At 42.2% G+C, this 24,040-nt stretch overlaps 1 protein-coding gene across 2 annotated transcripts; it reads right to left on the minus strand.

Moving 5' to 3' along the window:
- Positions 1-406: 406 nt before the first annotated feature.
- On the minus strand, positions 407-19,148 carry tmem245 (transmembrane protein 245). Of its 2 annotated transcripts, XM_072460412.1 has the most exons (18): positions 18,517-19,148; positions 17,996-18,113; positions 17,550-17,645; positions 16,545-16,652; positions 14,700-14,909; positions 13,828-13,997; positions 12,668-12,691; positions 10,784-10,888; positions 9,913-9,995; positions 9,743-9,833; positions 9,564-9,662; positions 8,500-8,628; positions 8,301-8,423; positions 7,629-7,774; positions 6,787-6,887; positions 6,524-6,698; positions 4,799-4,993; positions 407-2,851 (listed from the first exon to the last, which is right to left on the minus strand). In XM_072460412.1, the coding sequence occupies exons 1-18, from the start codon at positions 19,114-19,116 to the stop codon at positions 2,812-2,814; spliced, it is 2,613 nt and encodes an 870-aa protein (XP_072316513.1). In that variant the 5' UTR covers positions 19,117-19,148; the 3' UTR covers positions 407-2,811. The 2 variants fall into 2 exon arrangements, with proteins under 2 accessions (XP_072316513.1, XP_072316512.1); XM_072460411.1 differs by lacking the exon at positions 12,668-12,691.
- Positions 19,149-24,040: the final 4,892 nt, after the last annotated feature.

The following is a 24,040-nucleotide window of genomic DNA, read 5'->3' on the forward strand; positions in this document are numbered from 1 at the left end:
AAAATGTATGGATTTCATAAAAGGTTTGTGCAGGCAGTGGTTTCACAAAGAAATGCTGTTGTTAAAATGTATTTGGCTCTTATAAAATATTGATAAATTATTGTGAAATGAATGGATTATTGCAAAATCATAATATATTGTGTAGTGAGGCATGAAACGTTCAGCCCTACTACTTCCAAAGGTTTAAAATGATGAAAAAATGCGACCGTTGCCATATAACACAATATTTTATCTTTTGCTTGGTCCTCAAAAAGGCGTCCAAATAACAGTAAAACTCACGTGACTAAATCAGAAGACACAGTTTACTCAGAGACAATTCTTTTCTTTGATGGTGAGAGAAGTTTGAATCGCTGGACCAGTTTCTTGTGGCTCTAAATAAACCAAAGTCAAACAGTAAAAACACAGAGTAGTTTTAAAATGATTCTTTTATTGGGTCAATGCTGCAGTATTAAAAAACAACACAGCAACAGTAGCAAATGAAAACACATTCATAACGAAACGGATTGAAACTCGTCCTAAAACCTGGCCGTCCCGTCTCGGCTAACACAGTAGCCATGTTCAAAGTTCACATTACTCTCAGATTGTAATATGCTCCTCCCGTTCTCCTCCCTTTAAAGCTCCAACTATGTAAACCCGTCCATGCGCTTGGCAAAAGTGCACTGACAAACCATTAATATGTCGTTACTATGGTGTGCAAACGAAAACTGTCATCAAATATATTAATATAATTCATCTTATATCGTAACTGAGCGACTCACTTCATACTACAGTAAAGAAGCAGAACTACGAACGATAAATAGTTTAAATAACGTGACCAGCGAGTGGTGAGAGTGAGGTATTAAAAAACTGTTCTGAGCACATGGAACAGTGAATGTAAAAGATACTCCTAAGGAAACGGGAAGACGGATAAAAACGCCCACAACGGGGACACGATCGCTGATCAAACTGAAACATGTACAAGACAAATGATAACAAACGCTGGTCTTGAGGGAGTAGACTTAGCGCTACGATGTGGTTCAGGGAGGTACGCATGGCACAACTCACAGAAACTAAGGCTGCGCGCCGTTAAACCAAAGAACTGATAGAATACACTGGGTTTGCTCCATTAACTAGCTGTTTTATTCAGTTTGTATCCGCGTTATTGGTCTAGATAAGGGTCAGTGCACTACTTTCTATTATTTAAATGTATAGAAAGTACGGTAGGCTAAATTAGAAAATCAATTGAACAGTCTATAATAATAACAATCTTCCAAACAAGGCCATTCAGTGATATTTCTGCTTTTTCACTTTAGTACCGACTTTATTCTTTGTAAATAAGTATTGTTATTGTTTAATGTTGCATCGAATCACCAGGACAAGTTCCTATGTTTGTGAATTTTGTTCATTGACAATGGCAATAAACCTTTTCTGATTCTGAAGTAAATGTTGTTTTCCCCAAAATGATGTCGTAAAAGCAGCACTTTGAGGCAAAATCAGACCGCTGTGCGCTGTCGGCATCTAATAATGATGTACTGTAATATAAAATAAATAAAGCAGTTCTTTCTTAAATTACTTCCTCCTTTTGCGGTTTGAAAATCAGGTAATGCAGCTTCAGTCGACATTGTTTACCGTATTTTCCGGACTATAAGTGGCACTTTTTTTCATAGTTTTGGCCGGGGTGCGACTTATACTCCAGAGCGACTTATAAGTGATATTATTCGATATTTTCACACTGGCAACTGCATGTCGCATGTTGATTATTTTCACATTGACAACCACACGAGGGCGCTCTAGGCTCTAAGCGACGCAGAAGAAGAATCTGCACTTCCTCTTCCTCTGGAGTTTGTGGAGTTGTTTAGAAGTGACACAGAGGAAGAAGAATTCAATGGATTTAGTGATTTGGGGTAAAACTGATGCTTTGGTAAACTTGTTAGCATGTTCTTTATGCTATAGTTATCTGAATAACTGTTCATATGTTACGTTAACATACCAGACACTTACCACAGTTCTGTCTGTGCCTCAAGTAGCTGAAGGTGTTAGCGTTAGCATACGTACACCTATTCACCATGTTCTTTAATCTATTATTATTATTATTAAATTGCATTTCAAGATGAAATGTCTGTTCATGGTCTTGGATTTTATCAAATTAATTTCCCCCCGAAAAATGCGACTTATATATGTTTTTTCTTCTCTATTGTGCCTTTTTTGGCTGGTGCGACTTATACTCCAGTGCGACTCATGTCCGGAAAATACGGTATGTTTGTGCGATTCTTGAATTTTGACACCACGTTTTTAGCACGTTTTTGAACCGTTGCAAAAATATCTTACTCATTCATATCGTGGTAATGCAAAAATACAGCTACACATTAATCTACAGATCTTCAAAGCAGATGGATGCAGAGGAGACGACGGTGCCCAGCCCTGGTTTGTACCGACTGACTAGGAACTGCAGAGGTAGGTGTGCTGGCAACAGACAACAACGGTTGGCGCCTGCCGTGGAAATTGGGGAGATTTGCAGGAGAATCATCCTTTTACAGTTCACTACAAACCTTGCAAAACTTTACAATTCATACGTTACAAATTGTAGGGATTTAGGCACAAATGGAAAGCAATCAGGATCCGCGCCGTTGCTAATCCCGGTTGTAAAGGGCACAATTAGGATTTCTGGATTAGCACACGCTCACACACACACACACACACACGGACTGGCCGCTGATGTCGTATTGCTCGGACAAAACGTCTTGGTCGGTTCAACCTTGCGGTGTTCAGGGGGCGAAGGCAAAGGAGCGACGTCCTCTAAATCAGCCGTGACGAAGGAAACGCGGTTTCGAGTCAGTCGCTGGGTTTCTTCACTGGAGTGGACTCATAAACTCTGAAAACAAAGCAAGAAAGAGAGAGTGAAGTAGGCTTTACATCTACATTTTATAGATTTCAAAAGGCAAACGGGAGAAGGAGTAATACCTATTTGTTTTTGAATAAGGGAAAACATAATGACGGACTGAGGGCAGTAAAGAAAACTCACTTTTTTAAATGACGACTTGCTCAGAATCCCATCTGCTATTTGTAAAAATGGTGATGGAGTTTCAATGCTACAGCACCTGAGCTCATAGTCACTAACCATCTTTACTTCACGTCACCACAAAACTGATCACAGCCAATGCGACGGAATTGAGTAGTTATAATATTATATATAAGACATTTAAAACTAGGTTCTTCTGAAAATGTTCAAACACTGCAGAAGAGTCATCGGACTGACTCGGCTGGATAAGAAAAAATATTCCTACAGGGACATAACATATTTATATACTAAACAGGTGACATTACTGAAGTTTCTCCCTCACAATACAACAAACTAGCATAAAGTACTTAATTATATTTTTCCTGTATCAATGTCTAGGTGGGATTGCGATAAGACATTTCCCACGAGACACAAGACGAGAAATATACAACTCAATTGTGCAGTTTTGTTCACAATTTTGGTCTCTCAGCGTTTTATTTTATTTCATATTTTTGTCACCAAAACCTTTATTGCACGAGCCAAATGTCAACACATGTGGCAATTTCATCTTATGTGATCTTGTGGTACGAGATCCAACCCTAGACCATTCTAACGAGATTGCTTTTTTATCAGAATCAGAATAGGATTTATTGCCATTTGTCAATAAACAAAATTCACAAACAGAGGAACTTGTCCTGGTGATTTGATGCAACACAAACAACAAAACAAACAATGAATACCAGATATATAAAAAACAAGTAAGTAAAGTTAAAATAAAGTTAGAAATAGGCATGATATGTACAAAAAAAAATATGTAGTGCATTAAGAAGTGAACAGTGCAAAGCGCTTAGGCAGTGTTCATGAGTTCAACGGCAGAGGGAAAGAAACTGTTCTTGTGACGGGAGGTTCTGGTCAGGATGGACCAGAGCCTCCTGCCTGAGGGGAGCAGCTCAAATAGTCCCAGAGTCCTGGAAACGTACAGGTCCTGCAGAGATAGAAGTCCGCGGCCGATCACCGTCTCAGCAGAGCGCACAATGTGCTGTAGTCTCTGTTTGTCCCTGGTTGTGGCTCCAGCGTACCACACGGTGATGGAGGAGGTGAGGATGGACTCGATGATGGCCGTGTAGAACTGCACCATCATCTCCGCTGGCAGCTTTGCTTTCCTCAGCTGCCGCAGGAAGTACATCCTCTGCTGGACCTTCTCGGTGAGGGAGCTGATGGTGAGCCCCCACTTGAGGTCCCAGGTGATGGTGGTGCCGAGAAAGCGGAGGGAGTCCACAGTGGAGATGGGGGAGTCTCATGGTGAGGGGGGGCTGGGGGGCTTTACCTCTCCTGAAGTCCACGATCATCGCCACTGTTTTCTGGGCGTTGAGCTCCAGGTTGTTACCGCTGCACCAGAACACCAGCCGGTCCACCTCCCTCCTGTAGACCGACTTATCCCCGTCTGAGATGAGCCGGATGAGGGTGGGGTCGTCCGCAAACTTGATTAGTTTTACAGAGTCGTGGCTGCAGGTGCAGCAGTTTGTGTACAGGGAGAAGAGCAGGGGAGAAAGTACACAGCCCTGTGGAGCTCCTGTGCTGATAGTCCGCGTGGCTGAGTCAGTCTTCCCCAGCCGCACGCACTGCCTCCGATCAGTCAGGAAGTAGATACACAGTTTATACACAGTTTAAAAAATAACTACAGTGCACACAACAAATAGAGCTCAACTTTTTAAGTAACAGACAATAGTATTTCAACAATTTAATTACCTAAACACGTTAACAAAACCCGACAGCGCGGTGACTTCTTGACCACCAGTATCTTAAACTGTGTGTGTTTACCTCATGGGGTGCACGGGCCAGTTGGGCTGTACAGGAGTGGGCAGAGCAGACGAGGGGCTCATCAGCATGGCACTGTAGATGTTAGCCGCCACCACCAGGATGCACAGCAGGATGGGGCCGATGATCGCACCCTCTAAACCCAGGTAATACGCCCCTCCAGCCACCGCCAGGCCGGTCAGGTACGGGTGACCGCCCCTGAGACACATTTAACGTGAGTCAGTACGATGCACTAAAGGTCTTACTTGGTATTATCATTAGCAGCGATATGGATGTTTTTAGTTTGCCTTGTATTTTTAGAGCCAATATCCAATATTTGGCTTGCTGCTGATACTGATAACCCATATTTGCAAATTAGAAATTTGATTTTAAAATCCATAGCAAGGCCCACAAATCTGTCTTAAGCAAGTAACTTTAGTGATGGAGCTCCCCCTGCAGCTTCCTTGTGAAAATACACTGTCAGAGAACAGACACGAGAGCGGTTTTTTCTTTGAGACGATGTCGATGGGTTTTTCGTCCTCAAACGCCATGAAAATACATATTTAAACCTCACAGGGACTTACAAAGACGTTTAATAAGGTAAAATGTTACTTAATTTTTGTTTAAGTTTTCATTTTAGTAAAAATAATAACAATCTATTTATCTGGGACATAAACAAAGAAAAAAGTGTCATGATTGTGAAAACAAACTGACATTTTTGGCCAGTTTTGTTTGTTACGATTTCTATTTTTACTCATGAGTCCGTTCCAACAGACTAATCTGATGCACTGGGGACAAACTGGAACATATGGGCGAACACGGACCAATATGGCCAAGTATCTGCCAATTTGTTATTTTTATATCAGACACTAAAACTGGAACTGATATCGCTTTTCCGTTGATGTTGTGTAAATGTCTTATTGGCCGCTTCACACGCAGCTTGTCAGTTTGCCACACGTCTGTCGTGGAGTCTATCCGGATTTTAGGCAGTTTTAAGGGAGAAGGTAAAAGTATCAAACATTTCACACAATCTATGCTATTTCTGATTGTTTTAAGTGTGTGGGAATTCTGAACTGAACCTCATCTGAAGTTTAAGAACGATCTATATCATCGTTAAAAATAAATCAGTTTGAAAGCAGTATTTTAGCCGATGTGATTCTAGCATCGTCTTTCATCACTTTGAGTTGATTTCAAGACGCACATTTTGGCCTTTACAAGGTTTTTATCCCCCAGGTTTGAGTTAAAAGTGTCAGTTCTTTCGTTCTTTTTCTTCTCATGTTCAAATCCTTCCTCTGCACAATGCAAACCAATCAATATGGCAACTGAAATACTAATGATAATAGTACCGTAATATTGCCGTTTGTCGATTGTCCAGCCGATGATGTGTAAATAGAAACATGTTGGATGAAAGCTATAAAACTGAGCCACGGGTTGGAATAAATACAGAAGGTTTTAACGTCTTCCAACTTAATTTTGTCTTTTTTTCTCCCCTTACATTCTGCATTATTTTAAATAGTTTCATGTTTTGTTATTTTCTTCCATCAATCCTTAGAACGCAGCACTACTTTTCATCACAAACTGACACTTGACTCATGCTAAAACGCAGCTGAGATAAACATTTACCACAGAGACTAACCCAACAAACACAAATAATAAGCAGAAAAGCATTATTAAACCATGTGCACTTCATCACTGGCTAGAACCGGGCTTGGACGTGAGGAAAGCTCGTCTTCAGATGGCGGCACGTACCCGGAGATGTCGGAGTAGATGGCCGTGTCCACGAAATAGGTCGGCAGCAGATGGAAAACGAGCAGCAGCAGCGCCCTGACGCCTTCGCCCTGAACCAGCCACAGATCGCACACCGCAGGCACCGCCGCCCAGTACGTCCCCAGGAACGGCACGGCTCCCAGGATGGCGGCCAGCGCTGCGGGACGGGACGGAACGAGAGCGCGCGGATGCTGTGAGAAGAAGTGGAATACGGAGCGAGGCCTGGCAGGTAAAGAGGTACTCACCAGAGGGAATGAAGACGATGCTGATGCCAAAGACGGTGTGAGTGAGCCACGTGTAGAGGCCATAAAAACAGGCCATTTTCAGAGAAGCGTCAAAAACTCCCCTGATAAACAAACAAACAGGGTTAAATCTAAGTAAGAGACATTTAAATGCATTTAAATAAACTCATTACAGATACTTACTGTAATTGAGTCGATTTTTTGGATAATTTATACTTTCAAACCTCTACTTGTACTTGTAATTGAGAATAATTTCAGCATGAAATAGTAATTCCTATGAGTACAGCACAAGTCTCATTTGTCTCACCTCAGCACGGCTCTGATCGTCCAGAGCTCAGAAAACAGGTGGATTGTGGTTAAAAACAACTTAATTCAGTGTTAAACTGTTAAATTAATCAGGTTTTGGAGCAAAAACTGATCTAAAATGCTACTGAAATGTCATTAAAAGTAAGTAGGATGTTATCTTATTTATACTTTTTCCTTTTACTTGTAATGCAGAAGATTTTTTGCCATTTATCTGTACTTTTGCTTTTACTTTTCGGGTACTCTTTCCACCGCTGCTTAAATGGCAAGGCTGAAATATCAACTCTGCATTTTGAAAGGTCGCCAACAAATAAATCAAGTAACATAATTTCCGTGGCAAACAAAAAGGTCTGTGTCCATGGGCCGACCCTGTACAGTAGTTTAGACCTCTACAAACATGCTCCCGTCTCACTTCAGCAGTTCACACACAGTTTTCTCTCAAACGTGAACGCTCCAGAACCGGTTTGAAACGAGAACGTGGACAGAATCCTGCGATAAACACACAAACCGCAGTGATGGCAGGTGAAACGTCCGTGGTTTACCTGATGGCTTCTTCCACAGACTGACCGATGATGTTGGAGGACGGCCCGGGCTGGGACAAAGGCGTGAGGTTGATCACCCATTTGACCGGCTTGTAGTATTCGCCACTGGAGCTCAGCAAGTAAAAGAGCGTGGTCAGGAATATCACCTGCACACACACACAAAGACAGTGTAACGCTGCATAGATGACGTTTACATTTAAAGATAGAAATGGAGATCAATTTTACAAGCAAAATTTTGAATCGGTTGCCAAATTCTAAATAAATGTCTTTTGCATGAATACAAAACATTAAAAAAGCAGGTTTTCTGGTACACTGCCATGAAAAGGATGGTTTTAAACTCTTCACAAATGTTAAGAAAATGGAGCCGAGTTGAAGATAATAACAATTAAAAAACTATAATTTCAGTTTCTCTTCCAAAGCATAAACTCTGTAAAATAGTCTTTTATACATCTACATTTAAACAGAGCATGTTTTTAAAGTGTTTAATGAAAAGGGAGCTCAATCAGACCGCGTTCCGAATCGGACAAAGACAAACCTCATTATTCTTCCTTGCGATAAGCCGCTGTCTTGACAATCAAAATATAATAAATGTCCCTGATCGTGATCCCTTTTGTCGTACAGACACGGCTCATGACACGTCCACGTTTGTCGGTCATATTAAAGTGCTCTCACCAGACTCAAGACGAAGTTGAGCAGCGCCGTGCCGCTGTGAAACAACACCGTGAGGAGAGTTTTCGTCGTGGAGATGAGGAGGCCCAGGTTCCGGCTCATCACGACCCACAGAGACTCCACGATCTGCAGGGGGCAAAGACATGAGGTCAAACGCGCGCAGGGCCCTCATTTGGACTGAAGGGGGCGACGATGCTCTTACAGAGAGGAGAGTCTGGATGTTCTCTTGTAAAAAGGAGGCGATGTCCTTCCAGTCCAGAATGTCCACCAGCCAACTGTTCTGTCTTTGTATCAGCTTGTGCCCCCGCGGCCGGCCAGAGTGGGTCACGTTCTGCAGGTATTGTATCATTTTAACGTTATTTCATTGTCACGAGCGAGTAGAAACCAACGATAGAAGAGAGAAGTATGAGGTGACATTAAGTAATTAGCTTGTAGTTTCAACAAGCACTTTTAACCGCTGGCTTGAGTAAACACAACATTTTTAATAATTTGTTTTCATTTATTAGTAATAATCATGAAGCATTATCATTAAAGTGCCTTTTTAACATAACCAATAAGTTAAAGCTTTGCACATTTTGAGAAACAGTAGCTTTTAATGACATTGTTAGACTCTTAGACGGTCTTTTACAGCACATCAACTAATTGAGTGTTTGCGTAATGACGCAGACACTATATGTTCTTGTTTTATGTATTATACGGCGCGTTTCAACTCCTTAACGCTTTAACCGATTTCAACAAGTTATACCTCAATACGATCGCTTTCACTGTCTCATTATTGCTATTACTTTTGACATTTGAACAACTTGTACTTTTTGCAGTATTTTCAAAAGTATTAGTACTTTTTCCCCATTGAAATGAATGGGGCATTAGAATTATTATTCTTTTGACTTTATTCTTTAGGCTTTATTATTTAGACTTAATTCTTTAGCTTTAATGTAATTTGTTGTCAATTAAATACACGCGGAAATGTGGGACGATCCGCACGCGGCTGCAGGTGAGCGGTAGGTGCGTTTTATGATTGATACGTGGCAGGACTAATCGGCAGTCCACGCCACGAGGAAATAAGACTCAGATTTATGCCAAACAAATCGTCCATTCAACCTTTAAGTAGTACCACCAGTACTACTTACACACATGTTGTACTTTTACGCAAGAACGCAGACACTCGCAATAGCCATTGCATATTATCTAGTTGTTTGTTTTGTTTTAATGTATTAATAAAATATGATTAAAACGCCTGACCACCTCGGATAAACTTGCCGTTACCTTGACAAACCAGGACTGGTAAAGTCTGTCCCACAGCTCCAGCACCTGTTTCTCAATCACGGCCGTGTTGTTCACTTTGTCTCCCAACATCTTCTGAAGCTGCGCACAAAATAAAAGACCAAACGATCAACACAAACGATTCATTCTGAAGTGCAATCGTTCTGAAGTGCGGGCCCTACTTTCTGCGTTATGTACTCTCGACCGTGCTGATAGACGTTCGTGGCGGCCGAGTTCAGAGCCTTCTGGACGACGCGAGCCTCCGGGAGCCAACTGTGGGAGGAGCGCAGACGTTTAGACGCAAACGTGAAGCTTCAAAAAGGGTTATCCAAGACTCCAAAGTCCGTCTTACTTGGCCCACTCCGGGTGATTGGACACGGTCTCGTTGATGAGGTTACTGGTGACTTCGATGATGTGAACGCTTTCATGATGCACCTGCACATCAGAGGACGCCCAAGTGCACGTTACAGAACAAGTCAGTTGTGTCATCCCCAAAGAGACATGTGACACAAATACCGGTGACAATAAACACGGATGAGGAGGACAAACGTGACATTTAGACGTATTAGCTGGAAAATCCTGGTGTCATTTGACTAAAAGGCAAGGCACCTTTTTACAAGTTTTATGCCATAATGTGTGGAATGTCATAGCTGAAGGAACACGTTTGTGGCGATGCAGCACGCTCACAGTAAAGACAAACATTTCATACATTTTTAGTGCAACAAAACCATCCAAAATGAAGAAAACAATAGACGTGCGTGTGTTTTTTTTTGCTAAAACATTGCGTATTGTGCCTTTAAATCTAAGGGCGTTGAATGAAAGACGTTTGAAGTTTGTATAATACCTAAACTTTACATTTCAACTTTCAAAAAGCCTGAACTGTCAATAACGGCCAATAAAATGACAATTGTTTTGCAAAATTTGTGTTGTTTGATTGAAATTGGACAACACAAGTGCAAGTAGTAATATTAGAAAGAACCCATTAGATATTAAAAGATAAATAGAGCCAAAATAATACAAGAAAGTACTACAGAGTTTAATTGTGCTAAGAGCTAACAATAATGTACCTAATAGTTTCATCGCATGTGTAATAATACCACTAATAATAAGACACCCCCGCAGTGCATTATTCACTCTCTGCACGCTCGATGGCGGCGAGACCGAAGCCACAGCCGCCCCGAGACAGACCGCCGGAGGCAGAAGTAAAGGCGTGTAAACATTACCATGGCAGTGAGCAACAGAGCCATGAGCAATGTCCCCATGACCAGGAGGAAGATGATGAAGATGCTGATGATTTTATCCAAGGAGCGCTCCAACCACACAACCATCTGTCGTTCAAAAAACAAAGACGGAGAATAAAAAACAAACAAAAAAACATTTAAGCGTCGGGTGAAATACAGGGCAAAGACTCATAGAGGAAACCTGGGTCATTAACTGTGGCTGCAAACGTCAAATTAATCACCTTTGTAATCAAACGATGAGACAATTTAAGTAACTCAGGTTTCTCTATGCTGCAAAATACATTAAAGAGACATAGAAATATAAAGAAGTTATTTGTGAAGAGTCAAAGAGAAGTGACTACCGATTAGTGCAGCGCTTAAGTCTTATTTTCAGCGTCAGTAGTGAACAGAAGACATTTTAATGGTGTTTGGCTGCGTCGCAAACAAAGTAAAGAAGCAACTTTAAAAAAAAAGGTGATTTACCAAGCAACTAGCACACACGCTAACCCACGACCTGTCCAATTTAACCTTTCGCCCGGACATTTTTCCATCCTTTTCAGCCGAGTCGAGATTCAGTTCACGGCGCATTTGCAAAGGAGCACGATGCAACTTTTCGGACCTGCTCGTCACCATGGAGATGTTGTCTGTTAGCCTGGAACGCTAATGGTGCGGCGATGAAGTGGCGATTGCTGTTTTGGGAATATGCAAAATTAGAATATCGAGTGTATCGTCTTTAAGAAAGTAGCTGAAAGAGAGACTCTAGACTCCAGTGAGGGAATAAAGTTATATTTCCTGCACGTTTACGGTGAATTCTGCGCTCTATTCACGTTTTGCGCGATACTTGAACCTCAAAACGTGACATTCGCGGACACTTTTCAGCACATTCTTAAAATATCGCTGTCGAGATACTGCAAAAACAAAAATACTTGGATATTCAAGTTTTTGTCAATCCCTCCCACCACCAGCATGACTAAACTTATCTTCATATCTTCATATAACATATCTGGGCGTTGTTAATGCTTGAAAATAACTCGGAAAATGATGTACCAACTTATACACCGGTGCCATTTATAGTCCGGAAAATTCTGTATTCTTGCTGTAACTTGGACTTGGCGGCGTCTCCGTGAAAAGACGTCGATTTAATGCCATCGCGTGGAACGTAACGACGGTAACATCTACATGGAGACCAGCAGGACGTCCAGCCGAAATGTTACAGAGTGCACCTTTAAAACATGTCCAGGAGTATTAACGTGAGAAAAGACTGAACTGAATATGAACATTTGGATTAAAGCAGGCATGTCCAAACTACGGCCCGGGGGCCAAATGCGGCCCTCAGACCAATTTTTGTTGGCCCTCTGGCTTCCTGCTAAGTTGGTCCAAACAGTACTTTTTACTGTAAATTTGGAAAAAAATCAAGCATTTTGATATTATACCAACCTAATATTCATGTTCCAAGTCTTATTAAAAAGGTGTGGAGGCGCATTGAAACTATGTCAAATGCAAAAGTTCCATTGATTCACTTTGTCCTTCAACAAATTTGACGATGTTGGGTTGCTTGTGGCCCCCTGCTCTGTGTATGTTTCAAAATGCGGCCCTCGGTGAAAAAGTTTTGGACACCCCTGTATTAAAGGAACATGAAGAACTCAGCGGGATCAACTTGTAATTCAACTCTGCGGCCGGAAACACCGAGGTAAAGAAAAGAGAAAAGAGCATTGTGTGTGTGCCCGACTGTTGGGATTAAAAGCAGCCAAAACGATAGCCATTCAGAAGCGGCGAGCGGGTGGTGGCGGTGGATGGGTGAAGCTGCTACAGGTGTGTGCACTCCCAAACATCCACATCATCCACATTCGGGCGCTTTCAGTCTCTCGAAGCGTCTCGCGCCATTACCTGCTCGTTAAGCCAATGCCACAGCTTGGAGGAGGAGACAAAGACACATCGGGAGCGTTAATGTTTCGGTCAAGTGTGATCACATCAAGCCGTGCAACATGTACATAACCGGTGTGTGCAAGAGGGCTGAGAGCGGAGCGGGGGGGCCGCCTACAGGTCATGAGGGGTATTACAAACTCGGACGTACCTCTATCCCAGAAAGACGGATACAAGTGACATCCAGAGTTGTTAGTTTCGAGAGGTAAAAGAGTTTAGTGACACAGGTACAGTTTTAAGTCCTAGTGGAGACTATTAGATCATACAAAACACTACTACCAGGTTTGACTAGATGAGATTGTATTATTGTGTATGTGGTGTGTGTGATTCAGTGGCGGGCCGTGTGTCTGGGGCCTTCGGTCATACACAGTCCCACCCGAATTAATCCACCTCTTATTACCATCATTACAACACATGATGGCTGAATATGATCGGATAAAACATAAAGACCAGCCCTCCAAATCTCAACCTGGAGCTGGAAGCAGTGCAACCAAGAGGAAAGCCATGAAATGAAGAGTATAAGTCTTACTCTGGGGAATAATTTAATAAATATTTGTGGGAAAATATATATATTTTTAAATTATATTCTGATTATGTTTAGGCCAGCAGAGAAGGCCTTGCAGGCCCTGACGGCCCACCACTGGTGCGATTCATGTCAAGACATTTTTGACTGGTTTAGGTTGAAAACAAGAAAATTAACTTCTACTACCGCATTTGGCTTGAAATAAAAAGTATTTTATGTGAAATATTCCATGTCTAGATAGAAGTCAAACTGTTTTAAATTAAGCTTAATATCCTGAATTTTGATCAACTAGAAATTAATTGCTTTGCAGCGTTAATCCCCTTTAAAAACGAGCTGTCAACAAGTTTTCCATCGTGAAATTCAACTTTTTCTGAATGTGTTAAAGAAGAGAATCATAACATTAAATAAAATCATAGATTAGTGATAAAGTCTTGCTAAATATCTATCAAACCAGAACTAAAAAATATTTATTTTTCACAATCATCTTTATGCCCAACTCCATCTTATCTTAAAGTCTAACACTGCAGTGACGTCATCTAAAACCGAGGGCTCGGCTAAAAACAAAGACTAAAGCACTAAACATTGAATCGCTGGACTTTACCTTTGTGTCGACTCGCAGCAGGAACTGAGCCAGGCCTTTGATGGGCCCGGGCAGCAGCGCCTCCTCTCGCTCTCGGCCAAAACCCTCCACCGTCGTCCACCACGAGCTCAGCGTGCGCTCCAGGAAGCTCTTCAGGCCGAAGTGGACCACCAGCTTCTTCAGCGCGTACACTGGAGAGGGCAACAAAGAGAACGCCTACTGTGATGTATATCTGTAAACTGTATATCTTGATGGATATTTTGGGTGGGATTCTTCTGAAATAGTTTGGCCGCACATTATAAACATGTCTGCAAATCGACTGTGGACACAAGAGCAAGAGTATCAGTCCTTTCTTAAGTTTTATCGACACTGTCTGATAATATTCTTCTACACGATACACTCTTTGCCTGATTTAGAGCCTCTTTCGTCCCAAATATTGTCCTCGTTTGAGTAATTACTTGACATGAAATAGGGATGTCATGATATCAATTATTGTCAGAAAAAACACATCGAGTTAACGATTATTCACTATCACGAAGACAGCAGTTACTATTCTTCAAATGTGTGTAGTGACCAGCTTTATGAAATCTAACTTTCTGACAAGATAAAGAAGATAAAAGAAGAAAAAGTAATTTACATTTAGGTGTGTTTTTTAGGACTATAGATTGAATAAATAGATAAATAAAAAACATATTATTCTTTTTGTTCCTTTGATTGTATTTTGACCTGAATAATCATAATTATCAAGTCACCAAATAATCTTGACATCCCTGAGGTCTGGAGGTCCTCTAATCTACTAGTGCTTGGAGTTAAAGGTTTGAGAGCAACTGTAGACAATATCTGTGTGTGTCCCGTGTGTGTCCCGTGTGTGTCCCGTGTGTGGCATGTGTTACCGGCGACAGGAATGGGCAGGAGCTGCAGGATCCAGAGGTTGAGCCAGATCTGAACCAGGACGATGGCCCACACCAGGAGGATGAAGTAGATGTCGCTGGCTTTGTGAGCGTTCTTCTCCTTCTGGAAGAGGCCCGCAGGGAGCGACCGCGCAGCGCGAGGGAGGCCCGCGCTCGGAGGGACGCTACAGGGGCCGAGGGACTCCACGCCATCTTAAGGAAAACGGCAAACGTTAAAACCACGCGTACAGGGTTTTGTGCTTTTACAGTATTGAACATTTAACAAAACTGTTCCAAACATAATCTGTGTCTGAACCTTCTGTTTCTTTATGTTTGTAACTTGTCTATTGTCTATGTGGTTGTTTTATAGTGCACTCTGAGCTCATTGCACATGTTTGTGGAAATGGAATGAAAAATAAACTAAACTAAAAAAAAACAAAAAAATAACTTATCAGTCTGCCCCAGGGCGGCTGTGGCTACAAGGGACTCCCTAAACGTTCGGCATTTCGTCCAGGGTCGGCAGTGGCATTTCATGTCCCAAAGCTCTAATTTCAACTAAATTAATGGTTTCTAATGCTAATCCTTTTAACACTCATTTGATCCTGAATGTGAAAGACTATATCGTCTAAAATAAACATTTGAAAACAACAGAATTCTAACATTCAATGTCCCAAATCCCTTATTTTAACGCTATTCTTAAACAAATAAACAATTCATAAAAATAAATCTAATCCTACCCCAAATCCTCTCCTAAATATAATAAACGTATTGCCAAAAATAAATATTTTCTAATAAAAATAGTGAAAAATAAACTTTAAAAAAACAAATAAACGAGCGTCCTGTGTCTACAACAGTGTCTTTCCAGTGTCTTGAACTAGGTTTTTGATGAAGGTAGATGTTACTTAATAAAAATGAAAAGTAAAAGCTGTGTAGTAGTCTTTGAAGCAGAATTAAGTAACATTTTCACCTTATTGAACACCTTTGTAAGTCTCTGTGATGGTTAAATGTATTTTCAGGCGTTTGAAGTGTCCTTTGTCGCCCCCTGCTGTCTCTTAGTGGAACACCAGCCTTGAAACAATTGCTGACATCGACCTGAAGAAAACTCTCCTGAGAAACCCTGGCTCTTTTTTAAATATTTGACAAGTGAAATGTTTTTTTGTCTCATCATGATAAAGAAAGAAAGAAAACATTTTTGTCATTTTTCTGACACACCGCACACACACATCATATACACACACATCATATACACACACACATCATACACACCACAAACACACACCACACACACCGGACACACACATCATATACACACACATCACACACACATCATATACACACACACATCATACACACCACAAACACACCACACACACCACCAACACACACACCGCACACACATCATACACACATCATACATACTTTACACACACCGCACATCATACACACACTATACATACCTTACACACACGACACCGCACACACCTTACAAACCTTACACACCACCAACACACACACCACACCACACCACACCGCACACACGTCATACACACACACCTTACACACCACACCTTATAAACACACACATCATACACACACTGCACACACACCTTACACACCACAAACACACACACACCACACCTTATACACACACACACACATCATACACACACACACACACACATCATACACACACACACACACACACACATCATACACACACCGCACACACCACACACACACACACATCATACACACATTACACATCGCACACACACATCATACACACACCACACACACCACACCACACACATCATACACACATTACACATCGCACACACACACACTCACCTGTGGAACCCGTTGCACCCGGCTCTGTTATGGGCTTCAGATTGCTACATGAGATTGCCATGTAAATAGTGTTGGCAGCAAACGACAACATCTGCCCAGGCAACTCTCCTGCAGCGAGGAAAGACAAACAACACTCCTTTTATGCTCCATCCACACATCTTTGTCTCAATGTTTGCATCTCTCATTACGGTCTACAATGTCCAGGATTTCACCCGCACTCTTCTTTTGAAACATACTGTACATTTATGTTGTTTATCTGTTTGTGTTGTGATTTTTGCTCTATTACGTGAGCTTTTTATCTTAAGAAGCATCAAAGAAAAATGCACAAATGTTAATAAATCAAAAAGGTCTGTGTGACAAATTGCATTTTAATCGAGTCGTTAATCTTCTTTTATAACCATGTGGTTTGAAGCAGCGACTTTGGATCAGTGCCGTCACAATATCAACATGTCAAACTCAATTTCGATACCGATTTCGATACATATTTCGATACCTATTTCGATAAATGCTCTTATTTAGGTCAAAGGTTTAAAATAACAGACTGACAATTTCAACACAAAATATCCGTACTTTGTGTTCTAGTGCTGCTGGAGCTCAAGAAAGACTAAATATTGTTCTGTTTATGATTTTTCTTTTGTATCGATACTTGTTATAATCTAGTTTTTATACTAATTTCAGTATCAATTAGCATCAGATGTTCGACACATTTGACAGCCCTACTTTGGAGAAAGAAATTTGACAATCCTTTTTGTTTTAAACGGCAATTATTAAGAGGTTTGTGTCGTTTATGAACAGGAAATTAATATTGAAAGACATTTTGATTTTCTTATAATCAAATGAAATACAATGCAATCAAAAATCATGATCAATCAATAGGAAATAAAGCGATTTTTAATGATTTAATGATTCTTACTCGTCCAACCACACCGCAAACATTGTATTACCATCTCATTAGTCATTATTACTATTATAAACACACACACACTATTAGAAGTAACTACAGACCTTTGCCAGGGACAGGGGGCTTCTCCTGCGAACCCACGATGAGGAGCGCCACGACAACCACAAAAATGAAAACTTTCCAAGAACCGGTAAGTGACACTGCAGGGAAAAGCAGGCGTCGCATTTAGAAAGGCGTTATTTTTGTACTTTTAACATGTCCTTCTTTCCTCCGTTCACTGATGTACACTGAGCCTCTCTTATTGCCACAGACACATTTGGAACATTTCGTGCCACAAAGGTCACCACTAGACTCTTGCGTTACTAAAAATACAATGCTCAAGTCTTTATCATCTTACACTTAAAGACACATGTTCTGTCCTGTTTATGGATAGGTTTAGCTACAACTGCTCTGCTCCAGGGCTTTTCAAACTGATAAAAATGAACTCTGAGGCATTAACTTGGAACACGCCTACACAGGTTCTCGCAAATACTTGAACATTTGCACTCACCGATGTAGAAGAGCAGCACGGTCCAAACAGGGAGCGCAAGGGCCCTCAGGTACTGCTCTGTGCTGGGGCTCCACTTAAAGCACACGGCTAAGAGGTATCCCACCACCACAGAACCCACCTGAGAGAGGAGACAATGTGCTGCTGCTGTAACACTGGTGCTTAACATCCTTTTGTTCTGCTGTACCATTCTTCTATAAATAGCACAATAACACAAGCCCAGTGAGTTTATTATGGTGAGCGACATAATGTCAGCCCCTGGTTTACTGAAACGTCTAGGTTTGTTTTGTGGTAACTAACAAACTCTTTTGACATGTGGTTATGTGGCAGCTGTTGTACCACGAATGTTTGGCTGGATCTTCTGCACACAGAGAAACCTTTCACAGTCATTTGATATAGAGGATATTTCTGGTTAATAGCCTTCTGTATATTTGACACACATGGGCTGATTGTGTAGTTATGTACTTATAGAATATAAGGAGAGTAATAAGAGTTAACTTTAGGGGACCCTGCCCTTTACTCACCCACACTAAGTGGAAACAGTCCAGCACTGCCCCGACCACCCCACAGAAGTGTCCCAGGACCACCTGCATGCCCACCACGCTCCAGAAGAGGTAAATGCAGTAGAGCAGTGGGGCACCGGTCCCGATCACCAGCAGCACGGTCAGTCTCTGCATCACCAGGCGGCCCATGGCCTCCACCCCATAGTTGACACACCACACGGGCACCAGCAGCGTGCCCAGCACTATGGGCGTGCCCGTGTCCTGCAGCCCGCTGAGCCACGAGCGGCCCAGGTGGGCCAAGGAGTGTTTGAATGGGTGTAAGAAGGTCCCGCAGAGCACGGCCCAGAGCAGAGGTCTGAGGAAAGCCTCCAGGATGAAGAACACCAGCACCGACGTCCCGCAGCAGATCGCCACGAAGATCATGGCCCCGGTGTTGTAGAAGGCCTGTTTGATGTTTTTATCAAACTTGAGGGACGAGGGTTGGCTCAGGAGCTGGCTCATCATGCCCACGGCCGGCTGCACACTCTCCGAGAAAGACACGAAGTGCGGCCGAGCAGGCTGCGGGCTTTTCAGCGGCGAAGCGGCACTGGGCTCCGGCGGAGAGTCCTCTTCGTCTGCCATGTTCAGGTCCACTCCAGGCCCCGCCCCCGATGTCCGCGTGAGCAATGAAAACAAATGACGCATCATGGGTAATGTAGTCATAAACATGAGCTAAGTTTTACCACGTCATTAGAGGAGTTCGTCGTTGTTGTATCTTGGCCGAAATAAAGTAGAACAACATCTCAATTTCCGTCGTGTATTTTAATCACAACTTTATCACAGGTACATGCGGAGCATCACTCGCTCGAGAACTGGTAACAACATCCAACCAAAGGCAAGTGCGCCCTCTATTGGGGAGCACTAATAATGACACTCTATTGCACACAATAACACATTCACATTAAGAGGAGCAGAATATAGCACATACAATTCTCTTGTGCAATATACCACATCTCCCCCACCTTTAAGCGAACAACACGTAACTGTAATTTCAAATAATTAAAGGTCACAACATAACACTGCAAACACACATTTGTAAACAACTCAACATTTTTACTTTCTTTTACTTTAGCGAACAAAATCTTTAAGATGAACAGGTGTACGTTTTTCTCTAGTCGAGGGTCTCACTTCTGACTCAACCTGACTGTCTGGAGCAAGAGGTAATTCTGCAACACTCTCTTGATTAGAAGTAGTCAGTTCTAACATGGATTTGTTTTGTGTCTGCACTGACTCGAGAGTAGTTTGGGTAACACTTGGAAACAACGGCAAGGTAGGCTCTTTTTCAACAGTTAGCTCCGGATCGGACAATCTAGATCTAACCTGATCTACATGCCTTTTCATCACTTGACCACTTCCAACACTGACGGGATAAGAAAGAGGTCCCGAACAGTCTTGTACCACACCAGGAATCCATTTTGGTTCATAGGAATAATTCCAGATGAATAGCATCTCGATTTGCTGTGGCTCTCGTGAGTTTCTTTTTGTTTCAGTTGTTTTTGTTGAACTTTTGTTTTCATGTCCGGCATAACCAAATCCAGGGCGGATCTCAGTCTGCGTGACATCATCAACTCTGCAGGTGACAAACCTGTCGTGGCGTGAGGTGTAATTCTGTAACCAAACAAGAATCTCGAAAGCCTGGTTTGTATTGTTCCTTCATTCATCTTTTTCATCCCCTCTTTGAAGGTTTGAACCGCTCTCTCAGCGAGCCCATTTGAGGACGGGTGAAAGGGAGCAGACCTCACGTGACGTATGCCATTTTGGTTCATGAATGTCTCAAACTCCGCACTTGTGAAGCAGGTCCCGTTGTCGGACACAAGCATTTTTGGTAGACCAAAAACACTAAAACTTTGTCTAAGTTTCTCAATTGTCACTTGTGAAGCGCTAGTCTTTGTTGGATAAATGTCCAACCACTTGGAATGAGCATCCACAATCACAAGAAACATTTCTCCAAGGAAAGGTCCCGCGTAGTCCACATGAATCCTTGACCATGGCGACTCAGGCCATTCCCACGGGTGCAATGGTGCTTGAGCTGGTGCTTTTTGGTGAGATTGACACTCATGACATGCCTGAACAGTTTTTTCTACATCCTGGTCCATTCCTGGCCACCACATGTATGATCTTGCCAGACCTTTCATTTTTGTCATTCCCCTGTGAGTTTGATGTAGAAGTTTGAGCATATACTCTCTCCCTTTTGTTGGAATAACAACTCGAGCTCCCCAGAGAACACAGCCGTCTTTTACGCTGAGCTCCATTCTTCTCTGGTGGAAAGGTTTAAGACCCGGTTCTGTTTCAGCAGGCCAACCCTTTAGGATGTATCCATGGGCGTGAGCTAGTATTTCGTCTTTGGAAGTCCACTTTTTTATTTGGTTTGCATCGACCAATGTCTCATCTAACAAGTCCATCATCAGAACTTGCTCAGTCCTCTCCTCTTCCTTTAGTTTGACCGGAACTGGCAATCTGCTCAGGGCGTCGGCATTAGCATGTTTTTTTCCTGGTTTGTACACAATATTATACATGTACGCACTGAGTTTAACTGCCCACCTTTGAACTCGTGGAGATCCCATTTGGGGAATCGGCTTCTTTTCACTGAACAGATAAATCAGCGGCTTGTGATCGGTATAAATGGTGAAGTTCCGTCCATATATGTATTTATGAAATTTTTCCACACCAAATATCACGGCCAGTCCTTCTTTGTCCAGTTGTGAGTATCTTGTCTCGGCAGGTTGCAAAGTGCGCGAGACAAATCCAATCGGTCTCTCACTTCCATCTTCCATGACGTGTGATAGCACTGCTCCTACTCCATACGGTGAAGCATCACACGACAGTATCAGCTCTCGATCAGCTGAGTAGTGTACCAGAACATCCGATGTGTTCAGCAAGTCTTTAGAGTTTCGAAAAGCTTGTTCCTGTTCTTTGTTCCATTTCCAACGAACATCATGTCTCAACAGTTCGTGTAACGGAGCCAATCTTGTTGCTAAGTTGGGAAGGAACTTGTAGTAATTTAACAGTCCCAGGAACGATTTCAGCTCTGTGACATTTGTAGGAGCTGGAGCATCTTGGATTGCTTTGACTTTTTTACACACTGGACGTAATCCTTGTGAATCCACTCTGTATCCCAAATACTCCACTTCATCCTGAAGAAAGGTGCACTTATTTCTTCTGAGGCGCAATCCAGCTTCTTTTAGCTTTGTCAGCACAATATCCAGATTCTTTAAGTGATCAGCCTTGTCCACCTCACTGACCAAAATATCATCCAGATAAACCACGACCAGAGGAATCCCACTTAAGAGACTCTCCATGGTCCTTTGGAATATGGCTGGAGCTGACGCCACACCAAACGGTAGTCTGTTATAAGTGAACAGTCCTCTGTGTGTGTTCACCGTGAGGTATTTCTTTGCCTCATCATCCATCAATATCTGTTGATAAGCAGGACTCATATCTAGTTTGGTGAATTGTGTGCCTTTAGCTAGTGTACAAATCATCCACTCTGGGTATTGGATACTGCTCCAATGAGGAAACAGTGTTTACAGTTAGTTTGTAGTCTCCACATAACCTAACAGTTCCCACTGGTTTCAGGATGGGTACAACAGGCGCGGCCCATTCAGCATATTTCACAGGCGTGATCATTTCCTCTCTTAACAATCTGTCAATTTCCTCATCCACTTTTGCTCTCTTTGCGTAAGGAATCGATCTTGGACGAAAGAAACGCGGAACAGCATTTTCTTTCACATGAATTGTGGCTTTAGTGCCCTTTAAAGTGCCAAGTTCCTCTTTGAACACTTCTTCGTTGTTACACAGTATTTCTTGTAGCGTTATCTGTTTCTCCAAGTGTAAGTGCTGTACCTGACGAGCCTTATTTTTCGCTTTCACCTCTTTCCAGTCCAACTGAATTTCCTCAAGCCAGCCTCTGCCCAGCAGTGTGGGGCCATCTCCTTTAACAACAACCAACGGCAGTTTAGCTCTTTGCTGATTATATTTGACTTTCACATAAGCAGCTCCCACCACTTTCACTGGGTCTCCGGTGTAAGTCTACAACTTTATTTGCACTGGCTTGATGCGAGGAGTTTCTCCATCTTCCCATGTTGTTTGAAAAGTCTTCTCATTCATTACTCTGAGACTGCAGCCTGTATCTATTTCAAAACCAATCCTTTTTTCATTTAGTTTCATGCTCACAATGTACGGCTCAACTTTCCTCAAATGTATTTCACTTATACGTCCCAGTTTGAACTTCATACACTGTAATGCAAAAGGACTGTCTTCTGAGCTGTCTGTGTTGCTATCCTCTTGTTGCTCTTGAACATTATGTGAGCGGTAGCTTAAATTTCTCTGATCCTTTTTTCCAGCATTAAATTTAGCATGTCCCTTCTGTTGTTTACTTTTTGTTCGACAAGCTCTTGCAATATGTCCCACTTTTCCACATGCATGACATTTTTCTTGTTTGAACTTACATTCACCTGGGTTGTGTTGTCCTTTGCAACGATAGCACTCCTGAACGCTCCACTGCTGTACGAACCCTTGTTTAGTTTGAAGCACCTTGTCACTGCGTTTGGATTCTGGAGGTCCAATGCGTTTTTATTTGCCGTTTCCGAAGCAACTGCAATATAATACGCTTTTTCACAAGTTAAGTCCGTTTCTGCCAGGAGTCGTCGTTGAATGCGATCATCATTGATTCCACACACGATCCTGTCTCTCAACTTTTGCTGTAATGTGTCGCCGTAATTACAGTCCTGTGCCAGCCTCCGCAGCTCGGCAACGTAATCCAACACTGACTCGTTTGGCTTACGACTGCGGGAATCAAACTTGTACCTTTGGACGATTTCACTTGGTTTCGGGTCAAAATGGTTCTTCATCAACACCAGTTGCTGATAAGTTTTATCTTTTGGTTTCTCCGGGCTGAGGAGATTCCGCATTAAACTGTACGTAGATGCGCCGACCACACTGAGGAGAATTGCTCTCTGCTTGTCTCCGTTATCAATTTCGTTGGCCTCAAAAAACTGTTCCATTATTTCACAGTATTCTTCCCAGCTTTGATTTTTAGCCTCAAACGCTGTTAGAGTTCCAATGGTCGCCATCTTCCAGCTTTTTTTTCTTTCGCGTTTCTCTCTCCCCCTTCTTTTTTTTCACCAAAAAACAAAATCTTTACCCGTTCAAAGTTCTTTATCCTCGTCGCCAAAAAGATGTTGTATCTTGGCCGAAATAAAGTAGAACAACATCTCAATTTCCGTCGTGTATTTTAATCACAACTTTATCACAGGTACATGCGGAGCATCACTCGCTCGAGAACTGGTAACAACATCCAACCAAAGGCAAGTGCGCCCTCTATTGGGGAGCACTAATAATGACACTCTATTGCACACAATAACACATTCACATTAAGAGGAGCAGAATATAGCACATACAATTCTCTAGTGCAATATACCACAGTCGTCATTAACTTACGCAAAGATATATTTTGATTTATTTTACTTTTTTTTCATTAAGGGTGGAACTCAATGAGAGAAACTCT

The sequence above is a fragment of the Eucyclogobius newberryi genome, unplaced genomic scaffold (genome assembly GCF_026437365.1).
Source record: "Eucyclogobius newberryi isolate DKJ021-1_F unplaced genomic scaffold, fEucNew1.0.hap1 SCAF_3, whole genome shotgun sequence".
NCBI lineage: Eukaryota > Metazoa > Chordata > Actinopteri > Gobiiformes > Gobiidae > Eucyclogobius > Eucyclogobius newberryi.